This window comes from Dermacentor variabilis, chromosome 3, assembly GCF_050947875.1.
Source record: "Dermacentor variabilis isolate Ectoservices chromosome 3, ASM5094787v1, whole genome shotgun sequence".
NCBI classification, from domain to species: domain Eukaryota; kingdom Metazoa; phylum Arthropoda; class Arachnida; order Ixodida; family Ixodidae; genus Dermacentor; species Dermacentor variabilis.
Window position 1 is genome coordinate 219769910 of NC_134570.1, and position 25207 is coordinate 219795116.

At 47.4% G+C, this 25207-nt stretch overlaps 2 protein-coding genes across 2 annotated transcripts in view; both read left to right on the forward strand.

The window, feature by feature from the left end:
• Positions 1–25207, forward strand: part of SerT (Serotonin transporter) — a 698017-nt gene that overhangs the window by 197808 nt on the left and 475002 nt on the right. The gene's annotated exons all lie outside the window — the stretch shown is intronic.
• LOC142576648 (uncharacterized) lies at positions 346–1372 on the forward strand. Its single transcript, XM_075686869.1, has one exon. The coding sequence runs from the start codon at positions 357–359 to the stop codon at positions 1362–1364; it is 1008 nt and encodes a 335-aa protein (XP_075542984.1). The 5' UTR covers positions 346–356; the 3' UTR covers positions 1365–1372.

Consider the following 25207-nt stretch of genomic DNA (forward strand, 5'->3'; position numbering starts at 1 on the left):
GGCTACCCATTTGTTCCGGGAGCTTGACGTGGGAAAGGGACCGAGGAGGTCTAATCCGACACGATAGAACGGTTCCACAGGGACGGTGATCGGCTGGAGATGATCGGCACGTAGTACCTGAGGTGTTTTCCGACGCTGGCAGGGATTACAGGCAGTAATTTGACAAATCCCTAGGGTTATGGATCGGCAACTGGGAAGACCATCCGAGTACGTTTGCAAATATCCGCTGGACAGTCACGCCGGCAAAGTACCTAGGGGTGCCGCTTGAGCACTACCGCGACGCCGTTGATTACTGGAATGCCGAAACTGAAAGGGTTCGTGAAGGTACACGTAAATGGGGAGGCCGCAATTTCTCTATGTTTGCTCGTGCGACAGTGTGCAACCTGTTTGCCGTCGCTAAACTTTCTTACGTGCTCCAAGCGTTGTGCATGTCAAGGGCTAACATACAACGTTTACACAGAGTGCTCGCAGTGTTTGTGTGGGGTTCAAGCTGGGAGCGCACCAGTCGCACTAATCTCTTTCGTTCGGTTAAAAATGGAGGATTAGGTCTGGCACATTTGTTCATTAGGCAGATTGTGTCGAGGTTTGTTTTCTTGCGGGACCAAAATGACCCATTTTTAGTAACTATGTTTCAAACAAGGCTGAGCGAAACTATACCTGAGTTTATTGTATCGTCACATCGGTGCAGTCAAGGCAGAGCGCGCGGTTTCCTAAAAGAGGTAGTCTTGGCTTTTCAGCTGTTAAAGGTTCGGTTTTCCATGGAATACTTAAGTAGGGTACCACGAAAGCGCTTATATAAGGAGCTGGTAGACACAATGTTGCCGGTGCCATTGTATCGCTCGATGTTCTGCATTGGACCTGAAAAAGATGCACTAAAAAGAGTAAAACGCATGCCAGTACGCCCGTCGGTAAAGTCCTTCTTTTTCCAGCTACACACCAATACTTTACCTGTGAAACCGTGGCTAGATGAAAAAGGCCTTTCCGTGCCTTGGAGCGTCAACTGTTTACTATGCCGGAAAGCCGAAACAGTAGAACACATTTTTCTTGACTGCTGGGATGCTGTGTTCCATTGGGACATATTACAGAGAACACTAAAGAAGGACTTGCCGATTACACCATATGGGATTCGTTTCTTGCCTACTCTAAATGAAGACAAAGTACCCTATGACATGTTCATGCTCGTGTCTTTACATAGCTTATGGAAAACTAGAATGGCCGTGAGACATGCCGATGTCAATGCCCGGCCTGTTAGAGAATACTTCGTCGAAAGCATTTGTCATATTAAGGAAATGTATAATTTGCAAAAAGAAAAACCAACATGGCTCAGTGTGATGACTGAGCTAGCGAATTTCAAGCGTTTTTAGCCCTGTGACTGCCAACCAATGGCAGAGATTTTCTCGTGACCGTTGTGTATTGTTAAAATGTCTTCTTTTGTAGCCTTGTTGCCATGTCGGTAATAAAGAAAAAAAAAGCAACATAGCGTCGGACGGAGCGAGCGAGACCAGGCCAATAGAAGCGGCGGCGGACGCGGTCGTATGTGCTGGTTACCCCAAGATGTCCTGCAGTGGGTGCGTCATGCATCTCAAAGAGCACAGTCTGTCGTAGATGTTTTGGCATGACAAGAAGAAGATCAGGGCCATCAAGGAGAAAGTTCCTTCGGTACAGAATGCCGCCCTGGAGGACATATCGGCGGACGGACGCGACTGTAGGTGTAGAGCGCAGACGCTCGATAAGTACTCTCAGCGATAGGTCTCGGTACTGCTCATCGGCGATGTGAGCGAAGGCAGACACAGAGAAAATGCCGTCGGCGCGCCTACTGTCGGCGTCGTCAGGCACGTCTACCGGGTAGCGAGACAGGCAGTCAGCGTCCTTGTGTAGTTGGCCAGATTTGTAGGTGACAGAGAACGAATATTCTTGGAGGCGTAAGGCCAGCGACCAAGTCTTCCTGTAGGGTCTTTCAATGAGCATAACCAGCAAAGCGCGTGATGGTCTGTGACAACGGAAAAGGGTCTGCCATATAAGTATGGGCGGAACTTCGCAACCGCCCAAACTAGGGCCAGACATTCACGCTCAGTGATGGAATAGTTGCGCTCCTAGGGTGAGGGGAGCGTGCTGGCGTTAGCTATAACACGGTCGTGGCCGCGCTGGCGTTGTGCCAGTACTGCGCCAATTCCGTGACCGTTGGCATCAGTGCGGGCTTCGGTAGCGCCAGAAGGATCGAAATGGGCCAAAATGGGAGGCGTTGTGAGAAGGTCGATTAGATACGAGAATGCAGAAGCCTCGTTATCGCACCACTGGAAAGGAGCGTCTTTTTCAATAGCTTGGTTAGTGTTCGTGCTATGGCCGCGAAATTTTTCACGAAACGGCGGAAGTACGAACAAAGGCCGATGAAGCTGCGCACATCCTTGACTCACTTCGGAACAGGGAATTGCGTAATAGGATGGATCTCCCCTGGGTCCTGTTGCACTCCGTTCGCGTCAACGAGATGTCCAAGGATGGTAAGCTGGCGACGGCCGAATAGGCACTTCGCTGCGTTCAGGACTGCTGAGAGGCGCACGAGGTGCGTTGCGAAGGTGGGGAGAATACTATAACGTCGTCCAAGTAGCACAGCCACGTGGACCATTTGAAACCGTGAAGAAGGGAGTCCATCATGCGTTCAAAAGTGGGAGCGTTACATAGACCGAACGGCATCACTTTGAATTGATAAAGCCCGTCGGGTGTGACAAAAGCAGTCTTCTTGCGGTCAAGATCGTTCCCGGCAATCTGCTAGTAGCCGGAGCGAAGGTCAATAGAGGAGAAACAGCGAGCACCGTGCAGGCAGTCAAGGGCGTCATCAATCCGAGGTAGGGGATACACATCCTTTTTCCGAACCCTGTGAAGGTGCCGATAATCCACGCAAAAGTGCCATGAGCCATCCTTCTTTTTTACCAGCACAACAGGTCACGCCCATGGACTACATAACGGTTGAATAATGTTCCTGGCATGCATTTTCCGAACTTCGGCGTGAATTTCCGAACTTCGACGCGGGCGGCGATGAATAGGAGCGGCATCGCCGGTATTAATGCGGTGTTGAACACCTGTAGTTTGGGCCTAGGGACGATCGGTAAAGTAAAAAAAAATATCGTGGTAGGAAAAGAAACCGTTGTAGAGCTCACGAGCGTGCTTGGACGGCATGTCGGGCGCAATCATTTTCTGTAAGTCGGCGATGGTACAAGTTGCCGAAGGCGACGGCAGAGGAGGATCGGCTGAATTGTCGTCTACTGCAATACATGCTACTCAGTGATCCTCGAATCAGCAGAGCTGGGCCAGAGACATCCCGCGTGGCAGCACTTGTGTCGTCAAGACAAAATTGACCACTGTCAGGCAGACGCAATTCACTGTTATAGGTGAACCTGTATGAGGTACTGTGATCCCTTGTGTAAGTAGGTCGTCTTGCATAGGAGCCGCGATGTAGTGACCGTGGGGGACTGGTGGGGATGACACTAAGTCAACGTAAGTCAGTGCCGAAGGTGGCAATTGAACGAAGTCGACGGAACTGAGGCGACTGGAGTGTGGTTGAACGGGATCCGGAACAGGCAGGTCGAGGCGGAGAGTACTGGCGGAACAATCGATGAGAGCAGAATGTGCGGAGACGAAGTCTAAGTCGAGGATGATGTGGGGCCAGTGAGCGATGACCGTGAAAAGCACGATAGTGGAGCGATCGGCGAAGTAGACGCGGGCGGCACATAGCAATTACGGGGGCTGTTTCGCCTTCGGTGACACGGACAACAGGCGTCGTGGTGGGTGTGATTTTTTTCTTCAGGCGGTTACGAAGGTCAGCACTCATTACCGACAAATGCGCCCCAATGTCCATAAGAGCAGACACAGAAACACCGTGTACTTGCGCGTCAAGAAGGTTCAGATGAGTGAACAATGCCAGTATAGGATTTGGAGGCGTAGGGAGCAATGCAGCGTCACCTCGAGGCGCTGCATCATCTAGTTTTCCGGCTGGGAGCGGCGTCCGAAGGGAGTCGACGAAAAGGAGCGACGGGGCTGGGGAGAGCGAGATTGTTTTCATTGGGGCGAAGGCGAACGAGAACAGGGCGGTTCGGCGCAGGAGAATCAGTGGCAACATTATCGGAGCGTGCGGCATAGGGACGAGAAGGGCCACCTGGGGGGGAGGGGGAGGTTAGAGTAGGCAGTATAAGTAGACCGGGTCGGGGAACTCCAGCGACTGCGACAGTGCTGAGAAGTGTGCCCGATTCGATGGCAGTGAAAACAAATAGGCGTGTCGTCAGCAGTGCGCCATTCAGATGGGTTGCGGAACCGTGGTGAGTGAGAAGATGCGGGACGGGGCGCAATCGAAGAAGCCGGGTGGGTATCAGGGCGATGGGCCGAGCAGATGGTGTGAAGACCCATGTTTGCGAACTCCTGGCAAACAACTGCCTGGATCACGGAAACCATGACTGCAGGTGCGTTGGAGGGGCTGGAGTCGAAGGTAACCGGATAGGAGGCGGTTTCGATCTTACGCCGGACGATCCTGGTAACATCGCCAGTGTTGTTGGTACGAGGAGCGTCGGCACAGGAAGATGTCGTTGGGGCGTTGGGCAGACGGGCAAACTGCTGGTCGAGACGTCGGCTTTTAGCGAGTTCCAGGCGGCGGCACTCTTTTGTAACTGCATCCACCGTTGCCACGTTGTTGAAAACCAGCAAGTTAAAAGCGTCATCGGCAATGCCAATGAGGATGTGGGAAACCTTGTTTGACTCAGTCATGTGTGCGTCAATTTTGCGGCACAGATCAAAGACATCCTGACTGTAGGGGACGAAGGGCTCTGTTGACATCTGCACACTGCCAGAAAGGGCGTTCTGCGCGGCAAGTCGGTGACCGTAGGGGTTGCCGAACAAGTCTCGGAGCTTTTGCTTAAGCAAATCCCAACTGGTGAGCTCATCTTCGTGCGTCCGAAAGCAAACTCGAGGTGTGCCACCGAGGTAAAAGACTACGTTGGCGAGCATGATTGTAGGGTCCCACCGGTTATTGCGGCTGACATGTTCGTACAGGCTGATCCAGTTCTCGATATCTTCCCCATCTTTGCCCGAGAATACGCCAGGATTACGGGGAGCGGGGAGAGTGATGTAAGTCGTCGAAGTGGCAGCAGGTGTCGGAGCCGGCGGAGTCGAGCTGTCGTCGCCGGCAGCCATGATGGAAGGCTCGACGTACCGTCCACTGCGAAGCTTCGTGACTAGGTACAGGGAACGTCCACCTCCACCAAATATGTTACGTAGGATGAAGCAGACGAAAAGCTATATACCAATATATATTTACAATGCGCTGCACTTGGCCAAGAGGTAAAAGCCCGCGCTAGCCTCTAATAGTCGTCGTCGTCGTCTTCACACTGCTCGCCTCTTCGTCATCGTAAATACTGTTCCGTAGCAATACGATCCACACAACATGTCAGAATAAGATTATTCATGCATTTTATTTACAAGACACAACTCGGCTTACATAGAAATAGTTCTTACCCTTACAAAAATGAGTTTAGACTTTCTGTAGAAAGTCTATGGACTTTTTATAGACAACCTTGCCTTTCCATAGATTTGGTCTTTTGTTGATAAAAAGTCTATAGACTGTCTATAGACGAGAGTCAATAAAGTTTGTATTTCTATTTGTCATCTCGACTTCTATAGCCGGTCTGTAGAAAAAAGTCGATAAGGTATTTGTTTCTTATTGTCTACTTCCCCTCCATAGACTACCTAGAGACACAAGTCGATACAGCATGTATTTACTTTTGTCCATTTTTTGTTTATAGGCTGTCTATAAACGAGAGTCGATAAGGTTTCTATTTATTTTTGTGCACTCGCACTCCATGGTCGTTCTATAGAAAAAAGTCGATAAAATGATTGTTTCTCTTTGTCTACTTCCTTTATATAGATTACCCATACACGAAAGTCGAAACGGTCTCTATTAATTTTTGTCCTTTCTTTGTGTATATACTGTCTATAGAGGAAAGTCAAGAAAGTTTCTATCTCTATTTGTCTACTCGCATTCTATGGATCGTGTATAGAAAAAACTGGATAAGGTATTAGTTTCTTTTTGTCTACTTCCCCTCTATAGACAACCTATAACGAAAGTCCATGCAGTCTCTGCTTTAGTCCATTCATTGTCTGTAGACTGTCTATAGACGAGAGTCGATACAGTTTCTATTTCTTTTTGTCTACTCCCGGTTTATAGGTTGTCTACAGACAAAAGTTGATAAGTAGTTTTTTTTCGCCTATTTCCACTTTATAGACCACCTATAGACAAATGTGGATGTAGTCTCTATTTATTGTTGTTCATTCTTGGTCTTTAGACTGTCTATAGGCGAGAGTCGATGAGGCGTTGATTGCGTTTTTTTGCTCCCAGTTTATAGATTGTCTATAGACAAAAGTTCTTAATGTTTCGCATTCTTTTTGTCTTCTCCCATTCTATACTCGGTCTATAGAAGAAAGTCAATATGAGGCTTCTTTCTTTTTGCCTACTTTCGCCTTATACATTACCTGTAAAAAAAATTTGATAGTCTCCATTGATTATGCTTATTGGTATCCTTATTGATTTTTGGTTTATAGACTGTCTATTGACAAAAGTCGACAAGGTGTATATTTCTTTTTTGTATATTCGCAGGCGACTTAGTTCTTCACACACGCACATGCAGATAAGCACGTACACACGCAAAAAAACACACAATATATATATATATATATATATATATATATATATATGTATGTACATTATTGCTGCGCAACTGGCCGCTGGAGGCACATTGCGTTTAATCGCGGGCTTCTTCACCCTCGCAAAACACTTTTACGGAGCACTTGTTGAGCAACAGAAAGCCCTATCGGGAGTTTCGCAGATTGCTCATCAATTTTCTCATTGCGGCCATTGATCGCATTTTAATAATTGAGAAGTTGATTAATTAAGACTAGTTCTCTAATCAGTGAAAAAAAAATCTATCTCCAAGCGACGGCAAACAACATCACCTTAGTTCTCTCCAGCTACATAGCATTTGCATATCTTAAAGTCTGGCTCAATTTAGGTGAAACACCTAGTATACTACTTTGCAATTCGAATCATTCTCCACGGTTTCTTGTATCACCGCTGATGCAGCCCATATAGGGCGGGACGTCACAAAATGTCATGTTAACTTGAGCGAACAGCCCGTATAGCGATTGTAGTAAGGCGTGCGATGAACTAGAAAACAGTCGATACTGTAGAAGTCATATTCCTTCAGGCATGCATGCCTTCTATAGATTGTCTATAGACAAAAGTCTGTAATCTCGGCCCAACCCGTCTACGCTGTAACCAAGCGCAGGTACCGGTGAATTATACGGAGCTACGTTTGGTATAAGCCAATGAACTTGCATACTGCTGCGATTGCTGCAGCGCCTATTTGTAGATTTTAATATACACATAGTATACACCTCCGCATTTGTTGACCACATAATATGATCTACGTAGTCTTTCTCGGCAATCATAAAACAGCCTTCACAGTTGTCATAGCATGACTTTTGCGGCAGTAGAATGACCAAAACAAGACTGCATCCAATCGTTACAATAGATGTTATGAACGCAAACTTTAGCTTCAAGCGGATTCCAAACAGGCATCAAAGTAACAGCACAAATACTCGTAATGTTTGTAGCTGACAACGCAGATTTGTTAGTGTGCGATGACCGATGTCGCGCATGTGGTGTGCGCGTTGTGTTTCGTGCGATTATCAGGTACTTTTCACGTTGTCCTCATATCTCGGCTGCATCACTAACATCGGGTGGTTTTTTTGCTGACAGATATCTTGCATCATAAGCTCATCATAGGTTCTCATTCACTTAAAATATGTGCCAAATTGTCTGAGTTGACCCAGTATTTCGCAGGGGCGATATGTCTGCGCGGGCACATATGAGTACGTCATTGCTGTACTGATTGCTTTGACCTGTCATCAGAACAAAAAATTGCACTAACATATGTGCGGGTATCACATTTCACGGTACGCTGGAAGATATGCTAGAAATGCACTGTATTACTCATGGTCGCTGGCGATAATGCAAACCACTGACGGGCACTGTAACGGCTTTTACAAACAGCGCATTTATGCAAGTGTGCGTTCCAGTTCCATACGATAGCCCACAGCATTTGTAATACAACGTGCCAGCGCATCTCTTTCATCCATGACAAAAAATGAAAAATGATAAGAAAAGCAACCAGTTCTGCGCGCATGGCGCTGAGAGAGAGAGAGAGAGAAAGACAAAAAATCAAAAAGGAAAAGGCACTCGGACTCCTCGGAGCGCGCACACCCTCGTCGTGCAGAGCTCTTGCGCATGCGCAATCTTAGCAATGGTGGCGCGCCGTCTGTCCGCGCCTATTTGAATTCTCAACGCATGCGCCTTGCACGCAAATCCCTGGGGTGAATTTCCGCATGGCTGCCATTGGCTGTTTTTAACCAGAGGCTCTTGTGACACTAGCGCCAAGGTCCCCTTCAGTTACGGCCCAAGCAGGAGGGCAATACTTTGGCAAAATGGCGGCGCACGCGATTGCTTACGTCGCGGTGGCGATAGGAACAGCAGCCCGGTCCGCCCCCTCTCTACCCTTGCCTATGTCCCTTCATTTTTGCATTCTGGTTGTGTGTCCACGGCGCAGCAGCGCGTATGTTCTTTTTTTAAATGGTGCGCTCACGCTATTATAGGCACTGTTTGTGAACTGGCGCGTGGTGAGCCGTGGGTTCTTTATGCGTTAGCATGCACGCACTCTTGTCCATACTCTGAGAGTGCCAGCATTTATAAATTTATAACATTTATAAATTCCCCTTCCAACACAATAGATATTCGGCCTAGTTTTATTGACTTCGGCTTCCGAAAACAAATATTTTCGCATAACTTGGTATGATACATGCTCAGAAAATGAACAAAACTGAAAAATTCATGACATATTGTCACGAGCGAGATATTCTACAAAAGTTCGGCGGCGAAACGTGGTCGCCCGATAGAGATAAGTACACGTGACTGTGTTCGCCGCTATCGTTGCGCTTTAAGTGTAGCCTGTTTTGTGGGCACAGGTTCGCCCAATAAAAGCCAGTTTTGTCTTTCACAGTACTGCTACTGTGTTCTTTAACGTCACTACCACGTGACATCTGGTGGAGGTGCTAGTGCGTTCATGTACCGAACGCCCCCGCAAAGCGGCGATCCAAGCCCGCAGCCCGAGGACAAAACTAACATCGCCCAAGACCAGCGTGCTAGCCGCAGACTGCAAGGACTGCCCCCAGAGCAAGGACTTCTACCTGAGTCGACAAAGAAGATCGTGGTCAAAGCAACCCCAATGGCTACCCAGCACCTCCACTAGATGTCACGTGGTAGTGACGTTAATGAACACAGTAGCAGTACTGTGAAAGACAAAAGTAGCTTTTATTGGGCGAACCTGTGCCCACAAAACAGGCTACACTTAAAGCGCAACGATAGCGGCGAACACAGTCGGCGATCGTCGAAATCTGATCTGCGGGTCAAGCGCGTCGGCTTTTATACAGCAGTCGTCGAGTGTTCGGTTTGTCTAATCGTTCGGACCCGCGTGCCTTCCACAAAGTTCTACATCATTCGCGTCACGCGATGAAAGCAGATAACACAAGGTTCGGCGACAACAGATAGCGGATAGAAGCATCGATATCTTTCCAGAAACTTCGGATACATGCAGGCGCGTCCCGCGCTGTGCGATAACATTTGTTCGGCGGCGAAACGTGGTCGCCCGATAGAGATAAGTACACGTGTCAATATACATGGGTACTTAACAATACAAAAATTCACAGACAGTTAAATAACAAAATAAATAAAACTGGAGAGAACGCAAAGGCCGTTTCATGTAGACACACATAAAAGATTTTTATATAATTCCCTAAAGACGAAAGTGTAGGAGTGCTTATGATATGCGCACTGAGAGCTTCTGATATACACAGCGAGATATTCTACAAAAGTGGACTACGTGTATGACATAGTCATGCTAAGTAAAGAAAGGGAAAACTTACTGGTAACAGAAAAAACAATGACACGCAAAATAACTAAAAATTAATAAAATGCTAAGACTGTTTTATTGATAGCCATACCAAGAAAAAAATACTAGAACATATTTATAAACCTGCACAAAAGTATATGAAATGCGTGACATCTTCATTACTACTGAAAAAAATAAAAAAGACATGGTAGGAGAAAAGAACATTGTACTAAAAAGGGAAATACACGTTATTACATTAATTTGCACTTAGCCATAACTTGAGTAATGATGGCAAGGGGAAGCAGAAGGTAGTCAGCTTTTGCAGCAGCATATAGAAATCATGCGCAGGAAGGCCTATTCTTCAATCGAAGACGTTGTGAAACAGGCCAACAACACGAGGTTCCTTTCACGGCAAATGCAATGCTTACCAGTAAAATTACGTCACTTCGCGCCACGTCATAGTGCTACACGCCTGTGATATTTGATTATTCGAACGAGGCGCGTGGGCGCCTCGTTCGCGCGGGAAGAACGAACTGGGCTCGCGCTGGGAATCTAACCAGTCAGCGCTGCAACCGATGTTGCAAATGTAACCACTAAATAGTTGCTCGTCTTAATGACTCGTCCTTCGCGTAACATTGTGGTGGAGGGTGCCGTTCCCTGTCCTCGCCATGGAGCTCCAAAGCGGCCGCACCGTCCTGCTTCTTGCCATGGCTCCCGGTGACGGCACCTCGTCTCCAGCTACTCCTGCGACCCCGACAACAACGTACGTTACCGTTGCCAATCCCCGCGACCTTGACATATTCTCCAGCCAAGATAATGTCGACGTTCAGGACTGGCTCAACCTGTATGAGCGTGTTAGCCAAAACAACCGCTGGGACCCTAGCATTATGCTAGCCAATGTCCTATTCTAGTTAGGCGGAACTCCTCGTGTCTCGTTCCGGACACACGAGAACGAGATCTCTAGCTGGGGTGCTTTCAAGGAGAAGCCCGTCGACCTTTTTGGAAATCCCACGGGTCCACAGCTGGCTGCTAGAAAAGAGCTTGCTACCCGAGTTCAGTCTTCTACTGAAACGTATGTCTCGTACATACAGGACGTGCTCGCTCTTCGCCGGAAAGTTGACGAGAAAATGGCCGAGATTGACAACGTTGGTCACGTACTTAAAGAGATCGTAGACGACGCCTTCAACTTGTTGGTTTTAAACAATGTGCCCACCATAGATGTTATTGTCAAGGAATGCCGCCGCTTCGAGCTCGCCAAAAGCCGCCGCGTCATTCCACAGTTCTCTCGGCTCCCTAACACGGATGAGACGTCGTCTTGCGTTGACCTTACTGCTTCACAACCTTTTAATGAGCATTTCACACGTATTGTTCGCGGCGAACTGCCCTACCTCCTGGACGTCGCCGTATTCGAGCTCCTTTTCCCCGTCTCCTCGCCCCCATATGCCGATCCGTGCCGTTACTCGCTTCACCGTAAGCCTCACACCTCTGACGTATCCGTCGATGTCAGTCGTCCTGCTCGCTCGCCGTCACCTCAGCGCCGTCGGTCCCCGTAGACCCAGCTACGCCGCTATTCATCGCCGGAACAATTATGGACCATCCCGGACGGAAAACTAGGCCGTGGAGCTTTTGGAAGTAGTGCGGCATTACGTTTGTCCTCCCCAAATCCTTCATTGACGCACCTCACCAACACGAATTTATTTGAAGTAGCCGTAGAGGGTGTTCCGTTGACGGCATTAAATGATACTGGAGCCCAAGTGTCCAGAATGAGCGCTAGCCTATGTCGTCGCCTCAATGTTCTTACGCCTGCCATCACTCGAGCTGTACACATCGCCAATAACACCACTGTTGCCGTCACGGGTATGTGCACTGCTCGCATAGGAATTGTTGGCCGCCATGTTCCAGTTCTGTCCACCGTGCTGTCCAGTTGCCCTGATGACCTAATCTTGGGGCTCGATTTTCGGACGACGCATTATGGCCTCATCGGCTGTTCTAAAGGTACGCTGTGCCTCGAGCTTCCTCCAGTTTCAGACGTTCGCCCCCAACAATCGAAAACTATCTGCACTACCGCGTTTGTTCGCTTACCTCCAAAAGCCCTAACTGTTGAATTGGCCTCAACGGCAACCGTGCCTGATGGCGACTGTGTCGTCGCACCTATTCGTGATTTGCTCCTGGCGCGTGATATCTCTGTGCCACAATCCGTCGTAACCCTTGCCGCCAATCGGATGTGTCTCCCCGTTATTAATTTTGGCTTGACGAAGCAAGTGTTACCTGAAGGCCTAGCGGTGGCCATGCTCCGGTCAGTGACAGATGACCACGTCACTGCTTTTGCAGCCGACGCGTCTATAGCTCCTCCTGATTACCCGCAGGATGCCTTGGACGTCGACGGCCCATTACGTCCCATGGTTGCTCCGGACCTCGCACCTGACCAAGCAGCCACCCTATATCGCCTATTGCTTTCCTATCGTGGCATATGTGACACTGACAATCGAAAACTTGGTCAGACGTCCCTTGCTAAGCATCGGATAAACACTGCTGATTCTGTTCCCATTCACCGCCAACCGTAGCGCGCGTCAACGGCAGAGCGGCAAGTTATTCAGCAGGAATTCAACAAGATGCACGCCAGAGGCATTGTTGAGCCCTTGTGGAGTCCTTGGGCGTCGTCGGTCATGCTCGTCGAAAAGGAAGATGGCCCTTGGTGTTTTTGCGTTGATTACCGCTTCGATGGAAACAACTTTATTCTGAATCCGGCAAATTTGATGACCCGGGCTCAGGTCTCCCATGAGGGGACTTCGAGGCCTTGCCTCGTCGCCGCCTCTCGGGCTTTCTGGACAGCCCACTCTTGTGTCTTGAGGTTGGAGCTGCGCAGAGCGCGGCCCACTTCGACGCAAGAGCCTCCGGAGCTACTGCCATTGTAGCTGATGTAACCCGACACTCCCACAGCATGTGTGACAGCATCGCTCTAGTTTCCTGACATAATTTGCAAAGAGCAGTCGGGTATTGCGCGGGGAAAATGTGCTGCAATCGCACCGCACCGGGGAATGTTTGTGTTTGCAATTGTCGCCAGATGACTGTCTGGCGACGTTTCAGCATGGGGTGAGGTGGGGGCAGCAACCGCCTGCCTAGCTGGTAGTGCTTGGTAATGTCATTGTACCTGACCAGGCGTTCTCGCGTGTTTTGAGCCAGCAGCTCCGAACTCGAAGAGGCGGTCCCCGATTCTGCGCGGCGGGTCAGTTCTCGCGCAGAGTGGTGTGCTACCTTGTTCAAGTTAATGAGGCCCTCATCGGTGGGGGTGGCGACGTGCGCTGGAAACCATATGATGGCGGTGTTATCGAAGTGCTGTCGACCAGCTTTCCTTAGAATCTGGAGAGCTTCGGAGGAAATGCGCCCCCGCGCGTAGTTGTGAACTGCGGATTGTGAGTCGCTAAACACTACCTCGCAGAGGGGGTCGGTAAGCGCAAGCGCAATCGCTACCTCTTCTGCTGTTTCGGGGTATTCCGTTGCGACACTACACCCGTGCGTAAGTCTGGAGCTAACGTCTACGACTACCGCCGTGAACCGGTGTTCTCGTGTGTATTCTGCAGCGTCTACAAAGCGCGTAGTCCTCGTTCCACCCAAGGAGCGCAGCAGTGCCTTGGCACGAGCCTGGCGTCGGCCCCGATTAAATTTGGGGTGCATTACCGCCACCTCAACTGAATTACAAAAAAGGACGTTCACCCTTTACCACGAATCGACGACGCTATTGATTGTCTTCACGGTGTTCAATACTTTTCCTCCATGAACCTTCGATCTTGTTATTGGCAGATTTCCATCGACGAGCAAGACCAAGAAAATACCGCTTTCGTTACTCCAGATGGCCTCTCCCATTTCAAGGTTATGCCGTTCGGTTTATGCATAGGTCCCACCATGTTCGAACAGATGATAGATTCTCTGCTTCAAGGTTTCAAATGGTCAACTTGTCTTTGTTTCTCCGACGACGTCCTTGCGTTTTCTCCTACATTTGAGACGCACCTTGAGCGCGTCGCACCTATCCTTGACGTATTCCGCTACGCTGGGCTCCAATTAAACTCATCGAAGTGCCACTTCTGGCGCCGACAGATTATAGAGCTACGACATCTCGTCGATGCTTCCGTAGTACAACCCGAACCGGAGAAGGTTCGAGCAGTAACGGATTTCCCTGTACATCAGTCTGTCAAAGACGTCCGGAGTTCCGCGGGGCTCTGCTCATATTTCCGACGGTTCGTGAAAGATTTCGCAGCAATCGCTCAACCACTCACTGAACTTCTGAAGAAAGACGTGCCTTTCACGTGGGGTTCCCCTCAGACTGCCGCATTTTCACGCCTTATCATGATTCTCACCAATGCACTGCTCTTGGCCCACTTTTAACCTTCCGCACCTATAGAAGTCTGAACCGATGCCAGCGGTTATGGGATCGGCGCCGTCTTATCGCAACGCTAGCACGGACACGACCGCGTTATAGCCTACGCTAGCTGACTCCTGACAACTGCAGAGTGCAACTAATTGATTACCGAGCGCGCATGTTTTGCTCTCGTCTGGGCTGTTTCGAAGTTCCGCCCATATGTATATGGCAAGCCCTTCTCAGTAATCACAGACCATCATGCGCTCTGTTGGCTTTCGTCGCGCAAAGATCCTAGTGGCAGGCTCGGTCGTTTTGGCGTTCCGACTACAAGAATATCCCTACACAGTGACTTACAAATCGGGACGCTAACACCAAGATGCAGACTGCCTCTCTCGCTACCCAGTCGAAGACGTGACCTCTACGTCTAATACTTGCACCGACGCCTGTGTTAACTCTGTTTTTCCTCTGCTCCATGTCGCCATCATCATTGTCCGCCTGTAGTAGTCACTTGCCGATAGTTTCCTTCGCTTATTCACACTTCAGTATGGCGTACAATACCGCCACAATGTTCACCCCGACGGCCCTGCATTACTCCTTGTGATCCCTAAACACCTTCGCTCGTATGTTCTCCACGAACTTCATGACCTCCCCACTGCCGGTCACCTGGGTGTGTCACGTACTTACGACCGGACCCGCCGACGCTTCTTTTGGCCAGGGCTTGCTCGCTCTGTTCGACGATACGTAGCTGCGTGTGAGAAATGCCAGCGACGCAAGACACCATTGACGCTCCCTGCTGGGTACCTTCAACCACTCGACATTACCCGGAATCATTCTTTCAGATTGGTTATGACCAACTTGACCCGTTTCCTCTTTCTACCTCTGGGAACAGGTCGATCGCTATGGCCACGGATTACGCCACGCGCTAAGCCAACACTCGAGCGCTTTCTACAAGCTGCGCCAGAGATGTGGCCGATTTTCATCTACGCAACTTCATTTTATTACATGGAGCTCCGCAGCTTCTCACTGACCGTGCCCGGATATTCCTATCAAAAGTTATCGCGGACATCCTGCAGTCCTGTGTCACGAGGCACAAGCTGTCCACGTCATACCATCCGCAAACAAACCGCCTCACGGAGCGTCTCAGTCTCACTCTCACAGACATGCTCGCCAAATACATCTCTTCAGACCACACTAAATGGGACCTGGCTCTACCGTTTGAATTCCTCGCGCCACGACACAGCCGGTTATTCCCCATTTTTCCTTCTGTTCGGCCGAGAACCAGCACTGCCCCTCGACACAACCCTCCCTGTTCACCCGGCACCAACCAGTGAATATGCACTTGACGTAATCGCCCGCTGTGCCCATGCAAGGAAAATTGCTCGTGACCGCCTTCTGAAATCCCGAAAGAGTCAAAGGCGTTTGCAGGACCGGTGACACCGAGACGTGCAGTTCCGGCCTAGTTCTTTGGTGCTTCTAGGGTATCCGTCGCGTCAGGTCGGCCTGTCAGAAAAACTGGTGTCTCGTTACACAGGCCCATACCGAGTGATTCGTGCCGTGACTCTCGTCACCTACGAGATCGCGCCTGACACCCCATCTGCTTCCCAGTCCAGTGATATCGTGCAGGTAACACGACTCAAGCAGTGTCACACTCCCAGCTCCGGGACGTCGCTTCTGCCGCCGGAGGATTATACTACACACATGTGATATTCTATTATTTGAACGAGGCGCGTGGGCGCCATCACTCGAGAAATGAGGAGCAAGAACGAACTGGGCTCGTGCGAGAATCTAAACGATCAGCGCTGCATCCGCTGTTGTAAATATAACCTGCAAATAGGTGCTCGTCTTACTGACTCGTCATTCGCGTAACAATACCTACTGGGCACTCTTTTATGTAATAAATACGAACTGCAAAAATCTGCGTACAGGAGACTTGCAATTCTCCTGTTTTCCAAAAAAGAAGCGCGTCATGTATACACATGAAGGTTGTTCGCACGGTTTTCCGATCGGCAGCTATTGAGATGATACATAAACACGAAGAGTAATTTTTTAGCCGTTAGTGCGTTTGTAGAGCGGTGACACACAGAAACAGCATTGAGGCCAGAATGGAAAGCTGGGCGAGTTACTGAAGTTTCAGAATGAGACTTGGCACAGAAAAACAAGTCACAGACCAGGTGACCATGAGGAGAAACATCTATTTGTCAGCGTTCTCTACCAGAGAGTACAATAAGCCTCTATATGGCTTTAATAGATTACGAAAAGACATTTGATTCGGTTTAGATACCAGCAGTCATAGAGGCATTACATAATCAAGGAGTACGGAACGCTAACGTCTATACCCTGGAAAATATCTACAGAGGTTCTACAGCTACATTAATTCTACACAAGAAAAGTAGGAAGATATCTATAAAGAAAAGGGTCAGACAGGAAGACACAATCTCTCCAATGCTATTCACTGCGTGCTTGGAAGATGTATTCAAGCTATTAAACTGTGAAGGCGTAGGAGTAAGGGTCGACGGCGAATATCTCAGCAACCTTCGGTTTGCCGATGACATTGTTCAATTCAGGAACAACGCAGACGAGTTAGAACAAATGATTGGGGACCTTAACACAGAGAGCGTAAGAGTGGGCTTGAAGATTAATGTGCAGAAGAAAAGAAAGTGGAGAAGAAGGGAAGAGAAAAGAAGAAGGCGGGGTGGTTAACCAGAATAACGTCCGGTTGGCTAACCCTACAACGGGGGAATGGGACCGGGGTAAACGAGGATGACAGAGCAAGAGAGAGGAGGAAAGGAAAGAAGGAAATTAGCGGTGAGTTCGCTGACACATGTGGTCTAATAGAAATTGCATTAATAGTCACAGACGTTCGCACAAGGCCGTCGTCCTCAAGAAGCACAAAAGCGCCTTCAGCGCTTTGTGGGCCGACGAGCGGCGGGGGCGGTGTTCCAGCAGCACCTGCGTGGAAAGCGGCCGATTTTCCTGTTTTTGGAGAGCGTTGGCAAGTTCTTGTCTTTCTGGGGTATATTGTGGACAGTGGCACAGCAGGTGGCCGATATTTTCTTCGGTGCAGCAGACTTCGCATGCTGAAGTGTAGGTCAAGTGTAGAGTATGCCTTTGCGAAGGCAACTCCAAACGAAAGGCGACAGGAGTGCTAAGCCCGACGCTTTTCAATCTGACCCTCATTGGATTAGTTGACAACCTCCCATGCACCGTACTACTTTCCATCTATGCGGACGACATCTGCATTTGGGCATCAGGTGTAACACGACATCAGCTTCGCGCTCGGCTTCACAAGGTAGCCACGATGGCATTTTGCTACCTTCGTCAACAAGGACTTGAAATTTCATGCAGAATGTGCGCAATGGTGGCATTCACGAGGAAGCCAATGTCTGCTTACGGCATATCTATTAACGGAAACCTTATACCATACAGCAGAAATCACACCTTCTTGGGAGTCAAAATTCACAGAGACCTGTCTCCGCACGTGAATTACGTGAAAAAGCGGCTGACCGCTACCTGCCACCTGTTCAGGTTCCTTGCAGGAAAGTTTTGGGCAGTATCTATACACCCTATGTTACAGCTGTACATGGCGTTGTTCGTTGGATTCCTGTGGTACAGCCTGCCTGCAATATCCAACACCTACACGACTAACCTGCGTACGATTCAGAGCATTCAAGCCCAAGGCCTTAAGATATATCTTGGCTTACCACGCAGTGCATCAACGGCTTAAACCATTACCATTGCGCAAGATTACCCAATTACGACGCACATGACCGTTGAGACAGTGCGTATGCATCTCAGACATTATGCTAGGAATCCTTCCCGCCACTTGGTGAGCCTCACTGCTGAAAGGCCCTGCTCGACATTTAGCGCTACTGTCAGTGCACATCCTGCGTCGTATACTTCAGGGTATGCACTTACGGCCAAGCCAAGGTTTCGTCCGTGGTGTTTGAACCGTCCACATGTACATATAATGATCCCAAGACTAAAAAAGAAGACAAATCTACCGGTCCCTGCTCTAAAACAGCTGAGCTTACTTCTTTTGCATGCAGCCACGTACACATCTCTACCGATGTCGTCCATCTATTCTACGTCGTGCATATCTGGCGGTTCGGTGGTTATACCAACACGAGGAATAACACTGCGGTTGAAGACATCGCATGTCACGACCTCAACGGCAGCAGAACTAGCGGCTCTGCGTCGTGCACTGGAATTCATTGACTCTGAAAGGCCTAGAAAATGAGCTGTGTTCTCTCGTTCAAAACCGGCATTACCGTGCACGCAGTCCGACGTAGATGCAACGAACAATTGACATACAAAATCGTAAAAATTCGCCATCACGTCCAGCAATATGGTCACGAAGTTGTTTGGCATCAGTGGCAATGATTCCGCCGATAACGCTGCTCGCCCAGCACATCTAGAAGAGCACAGCGTTCCAATTCCGCTTTCGAGGACAGATTCCGCAAGGCAGGTTCGACACCTGGCACGCAGTCTCTCATTGAGCGAGTGGAACTCGCCAAACTTACAACTTACACGACTGCATCGATTAAACCCCTCACTGCAACTCCGACCTCCACTCGGACTTCCTAGACGTAAAGCTACGCTTCTCTGCAGAAGACAAAGATAATGATGAATAGCTGGGCAAAGGAACGAGAGTTCAGGATCGCCAGTCAGCCTCTAGAGTCTTTGAAGGAGTACGTTTCCCTAGGTCATTTAATGACAGGGAACCATGATCATGAGAAGGACATTCACAGAAGAATAAAAATGGGTCGGATCGCATATGGCTGACGTTGTCAGCTCCGGACTAGAAGCTTACCATTATCATTGGAAAGGAAGGTCTACAATCAAGGCATTTTACCAGTGCTGACATATGGGGCAGAGACTTAGAGACTGACACTGGAGCTTGAGAAAAAGGACCGCGCAGAGATATGGAACGAAGATTGCTAAGCATAACCTTCAAAGACAGAAACAGAGCGGTTTCGATCAAAGAGGAAAATGGTATAGACGCTATTCTAATTGACATCAAAAGAAAGAAATGGAGCTGGATAAGTTAGTAATGCACCGGTTAGATAACCGTTGGACCATTAGAGTTACATAACGAATACCAACAGAAGAAAAACGCACTCGAGGATGGCAAAAGATCAGGCGGAGCGATGAAATTAGGGAATTCGCAGGCGCTAGTTGGAATCGGTTCACGCAAGACAGGGGTAATTGCAGACCGCAGGGAGAGGCCTTGGTTTTCCAATGGACATAAAACAGCATGATAATGATGTTGATGCTGCTGCTGCTGATGATGTACTGGTAAGAGGGACCCGCCGTGGTTGCTCAGTGGCTATGGTGTTGGGCTGCTGAGCACGAGGTCGCGGGATCGAATCCCGGCCACGGCGGCCGCATTTCGATGGGGGCGAAATGCGAAAACACCCGTGTGCTTAGATTTAGGTGCACGTTAAAGAACCCCAGGTGGTCAAAATTTCCGGAGTCCTCCACTACGGCGTGCCTCATAATCAGAAAGTGGTTTTGGCACGTAAAACCCCAAATACTATTATTATTATTATTATGGTAAGAGGGAAGTGTAGCACAACCAAGGCGCAACGACATCCGGAGATTTAAGGATCACACACATACACAGGGCCCTGTTCGTGTGCATGCCTCTTCTAATGTTCTTGGGTCTGAGCGCTCACCTGCTGTCTTTAGGCACGCGGAAGAACCTTGCAGGGCTTGTATTTCAGGTATTCGTGCACCACTGCACGATACACGAGTGGTGCGAGTCATGAAAGGGATGAAACATCGCGGAGCACAAGCGCAAAGCTATCGAGTGCCACGAAACTGACGAAACTGTCCATGCCGGTCAACGCACTGCAGCGCATGCTTCCCGATAACACCAGATAACGAAACATGAAACTTCATGGAGCGGGCTAAACTGGCGCAGGGCCGGTGGGCGCGCGCACAGACAGTCGAAAGTGAGGGAGTTTCGAGGGAGGGCAAGGGGAGAGGAGTTGAGAGGAGAAGTGAAAGGTCATGGCCTCATGGGAGGCCATTCTAGTGAAGCGGAGTTGCTTTTCCGCCCTCCTGATCGATGGCGCCAATTATCTCTGCCACCGAAGCGGTGGAGTCTCCGAGGCCAACGCAACTGCTTGTTCCAGCGGTGTGCGGTGTCTGCCTGAACATTGGTGTATGTGTATGCGTGTCTTCGTTGTGGCATCAGACGTCAACTAGACTGATCCATAAGTCTTAGCAAAAATATTTTCCCTCGATAGCTCATGATTAGGTGAGCGCATTTCGTAGCACGAACCGGCTGCATGTAGCGAAGGCGACTAGGGTGTAGTGTCAGTTTGTTGTTTACATAATTTGATAACGCTCTCTTGTTCACGCTTCTACAATATGGAATGTTTTATGGCAAGCGATCGCTCACGCTTGTTGAATTTAACCTCATAGTTGATGTGCGTAAAAGGGAAAATAAACGAAGTTTTACATTGATACTGAGCAGCCACTAAGCGGATTGTGTGTTGAGCTGCCAGTGTCAGTAGATCTCATTTCATGGCGCTCGATCGGGCCGCCATGAACGCTGCGGCATATGTATAGTGAAGTTCTTGTAACACGCTGTACGTATATATCTCGAAATTGTGTTAGCGTGAGGAATATTCAAACAGAGATGTATAGTTGAATAAATGCTAGCAACTGGCATGAAAGACCGTGTTTGCGGGGCACGCCTCAGGCGTGTGTACGCTGCCATTTTCGTATAGGGTAAAAGTAGCTGTACATTTAAGGCTCCTGTCAGCCAATCGAAATAACTTTGGAAAGTTACCGAAAGCAAAACACAAGACTTGAAGAAAGGGACAACACGAAGCGGTTAGATTTATGGATGTATTGATGGATATATTTAGATTCACCCAATCTAAATAAATGCAACCGCAAAAGATTTTGAAGCATGAAACCTACGATAAGCTCATTCACTCGCAGTTTCGCAACTTAGTCGCAAGAAATTGGAGGACATTAAGCTAGTCCGTCCGGGAAGCTCTTTTATACTTTGCAAACTGAAGGCATGGGGTTTTACGATAGTTTGAAATTTTTTTTATCTCTTTTATAAACAGTTTAGCTGCAGAAGGTATTTTTGAGACTATTTGAAAAGCTAAGCACCTTTCGGTGCTTTGACGTTATTCAGTTTAAGTGCTGCTAATCACGAGGCACCTGCTGGTGCAGATAGCCCTTGTCGTGCGTAATAAGTGTTCCGGTTTTTATTACTGTTGCATTTAGTGCCGTCGTCTCTGACAGAGCGTATACTACATGTGCTGTACAAAATGAGAAGAGACAGATTATCCGTTTGCTGCGTTTGCTTAGTAAATAACGCACAGATTATTCACATAATTTAGTGGAAATCGCACTTTTTCAAACCTTATGAACACACCTCAGAGATCGTAACATGTTTTAGCTGATCAGTAACCTTATCAATACACCCCATTCATATGCATTCTACTGAAATGTGGCATATGTATTCATCTCAGAGTATGAGAAAAGACATTGCAGACTGTTCTAAGCGGAAATAAATTGCAATTCTTAACGTGATTCTTCAAAACTGCGGCCACTATTCTGAGCATGTTTGTTTGGCACGGGCATATTGCGTTAACACGCGAAAATTGGGCACAGTCCAGCCGGGTGTCTTTATTTCAGCAATTATTATTATAGAAATCGTTTCCAATTCTCACACTTCTTTCTTATTTTGATAAGTATGCTATGTATCACATGAACCTGTCTTGAAATGTGCTGTTGCTGGCACCGGCGACAATTACGGTTGTCTAACTGTTCATCATACTGTGACATAATGAAACATCATAATCGTACTGATTCATATTAGCACGTAGTCTTTAGTTAGACGTAAACAAAGTTAACGAGAGACATAAGTGATGAAAGCAAATTATATATAAAGTTACTAATGAACCGAAAAATAACTCATTAAATGGTTTTTTCTCACATTGTTGCATTTGCTTTAGGCGTGTGCCTTTCTGTGTCCTTGTCTTCCATGCTGTGCTCGTGTTGCCATGAATTACGAACTTGCCCAAGCCATTGTCAGCTTTATTAAACAAGGGAATCCATTCAGTTGAATCTAATACTGCATGTCAAGTGACTGACGTGCAATTGTTTTATCTAAATATTATGGACTGGCAGTACCTGCAAGGATTAAACATCATTTTTTTTACTGCACCTTAGCTGCTGGTGTGATAGATTGCCAGGGAATTTTCATGAAAACAGCCAGGGAAAACTTCCAAGAAGATCGGGGAATCAGGAAACGTCAACATTGGTATGATGTCTTGTTATACGTCATGCAAGGTTTCTAGAGAATCCCTCTATTAAGCATATATTTAGAACGTTTCACCTCACAAAAGATTGAGACAAAGTGGTCCCACTTATTGTAAAAAAAAAAACGAAAGTGAAGCATACTGACCTATAATTTCTTACGGATCTTTTTTCGCGTTAACTTAATGTCCTGAACGTCGAAGCCCTGGAAAAATTACTCATATTTGAGAGCACATTAAATAATTTACTGTGATTGCGTTCATTCGAACTACAGTTTCAGTTTTGTTTCCGAGGAGGTGCATATCTGTTGGGCCATGACACAGAAAGTGCTCGCTTGGTATTTCAGGTGATCATGTGGTATACCTAACTTGTAACCGTGTTAGCATGCCCAAGAGGCCTCATTTTCTGTTTGAAACTTAGCGACCATATCTATACAATCAATCCATCTCCCTTCTGTTGAAGGTATGGCCAACGACCCGTTCATTTAAGAGTTTGAGAAAGGCATTTAAATGTGTATTAAGGAAAGTATTTTACGATCTTTGGCATGGTACTGTCAATACTCCAATGAACGAGAAGAAAGGGGGTTAACCAAGGGGCCCATTACGCGTGCGATGCTCTACCAATTGAGCTACCGCGGCGCTGTTCCGCAGGTTGTGGGTTCGGTTCCCACCTGCGGCAAGTTGTTTTTGCATTCACTTTAATTTCCATTAATTTATGGTTTCTTTATTTCATTTATTAAGCACAATTTCCCTGATGTTGTCCTTGGTGTCAGTCTTTGTTGGCTTCTTATGATATGACTAATAAAAATCAGGCCCCTCGGTTAACCTCCTTTCTTCTCGTTCATTACATAACGAGGGTCTCGAATCCAGCTACATTCATGCCTTGAGGTAGCATATGTGGGTTTATTGACCAGTTGCCTTCACCGAAAAAGATCACGTTCTAGCAACGCCTGCGGCAAAAAGGACGTTCCACGTCCGCCGCCAAGGCCTGTGAGTGGTGGCGTGGCGAACACTCCTAGGGTTCTACTAGGACGCATAAATACCCAAGAAAGTGGATGGGAAAACAGCGCCGCGGTAGCTCAATTGGTAGAGCATCGCACGAGAGATGCGAAGGCTGTAGGTTCGGTTCCCACCTGCGGCAAGTTGTTTTTTCATCCACTTTAATTTCCAATAATTTATCGTTTCTTTATTTCATTTATTAAGCACAAGTAATTTCCCCTATGTTTTCCTTGGTGTCAGTGTTTGTTGGCTTCTTATGATGTCAGTACTGTAGTAACTCTTCTGAGCATATCACTCTGCGCGCTATTATTTAATTACAAGCCAAGAAAAGCACAGGCAGTCCAATTCGGTAACCTTGTTTCAGCAGTTTATATACAAATAATTTGGGATAATTACAATATTGTGTCTTATATGAACTTGTCTTAAAAGCAGCATAATGTTGCTGTAGCACCAGCAGCAGTTGGGACTGTTTAATTGTTCATGCCATAAAATGAAACATTGCATAACAGTACTAACTTGCATTCACAAGCAACCATTAGTCATACTTAAACCGCAACGAGTATTGACTTAAGTTGTTTAATAAATATATTAGGCTGTTTAATGAACATACAAAGAATACATAATTGTTATTTTTGCCTCACATTGTTACATCTGATTATTTGCAGCATACACTTGCAGCATTTTTGGAACATATGATACGAAGGTCAAGGCAGGCCTGGCGGCCTTGCTTGCCAAGGGGAAGTCTAAATCTTGAATAGTGTGCTTCGATAATAGCATAACACCTGCATTTTAAGGAAATTAATATATCGGGCAATAAAAAGAGTTATATCAATATCGGTGCGCTTGTTTTCTTTGTTGCACTACTTGATTCAGCAGTAGTGGAATTGCTTCAGTTCTTGTTTATGCAACATATGAGAGGGCAGCTAGATGAGAAGAATTATTACTCTATGGACATTAATGCATAAGTACATAGGAGAAGCAACACATGAGCATACACGATATATTCAAAAGAATTTTTGCCGCCATATGTAATCAAAAACGCAAACTAATTTCTTGATAGTAAATGGCTGGTAGATTTCGTTCAGGCGGATGCATTGAAATAACTGTAGCATTCCTTAAATGTGCTCGTGCACAAATGCTCATGCAATCTTGCATAAATATCCACGGCTACATTCATTTGAGATTTTTCATCTGCTTCCATCTGCATGCATAATTTTCTACGTACTGTTCCCTGGGTATGTTCCTATGTGCATGCTGGATACATTACCTCTTTAAAGACATTTCCAATAGACTCCTCAGTAACAACCCCAGCAGCGAAAGTTTATATATAATCGAATCATACTTGGAAAATATGGTTTATATAGCTAGTATATAGGATGTCGATCCCGGCTATATTAGCCAAACTGGGCAATGAAAGTAAAATATTTAAAAAGAACATGGTGTAAGATATGCTATTGTAAAAAGATCTACAGGTCGGACCTCGGACGGCTGAACACCTTAAGTCTTAAATCCTATTTTACTACAGCGTCTTATTTTTACATTGTGCTCCGTTGAACAGCTTCATTGAACTTATGTTAGCTCGG

Excerpts from the sequence above, each read along its gene's own strand:
- LOC142576648 (XM_075686869.1), top strand. The coding sequence starts at position 357 with ATGTTTGCTCGTGCGACAGTGTGCAACCTGTTTGCCGTCGCTAAACTT.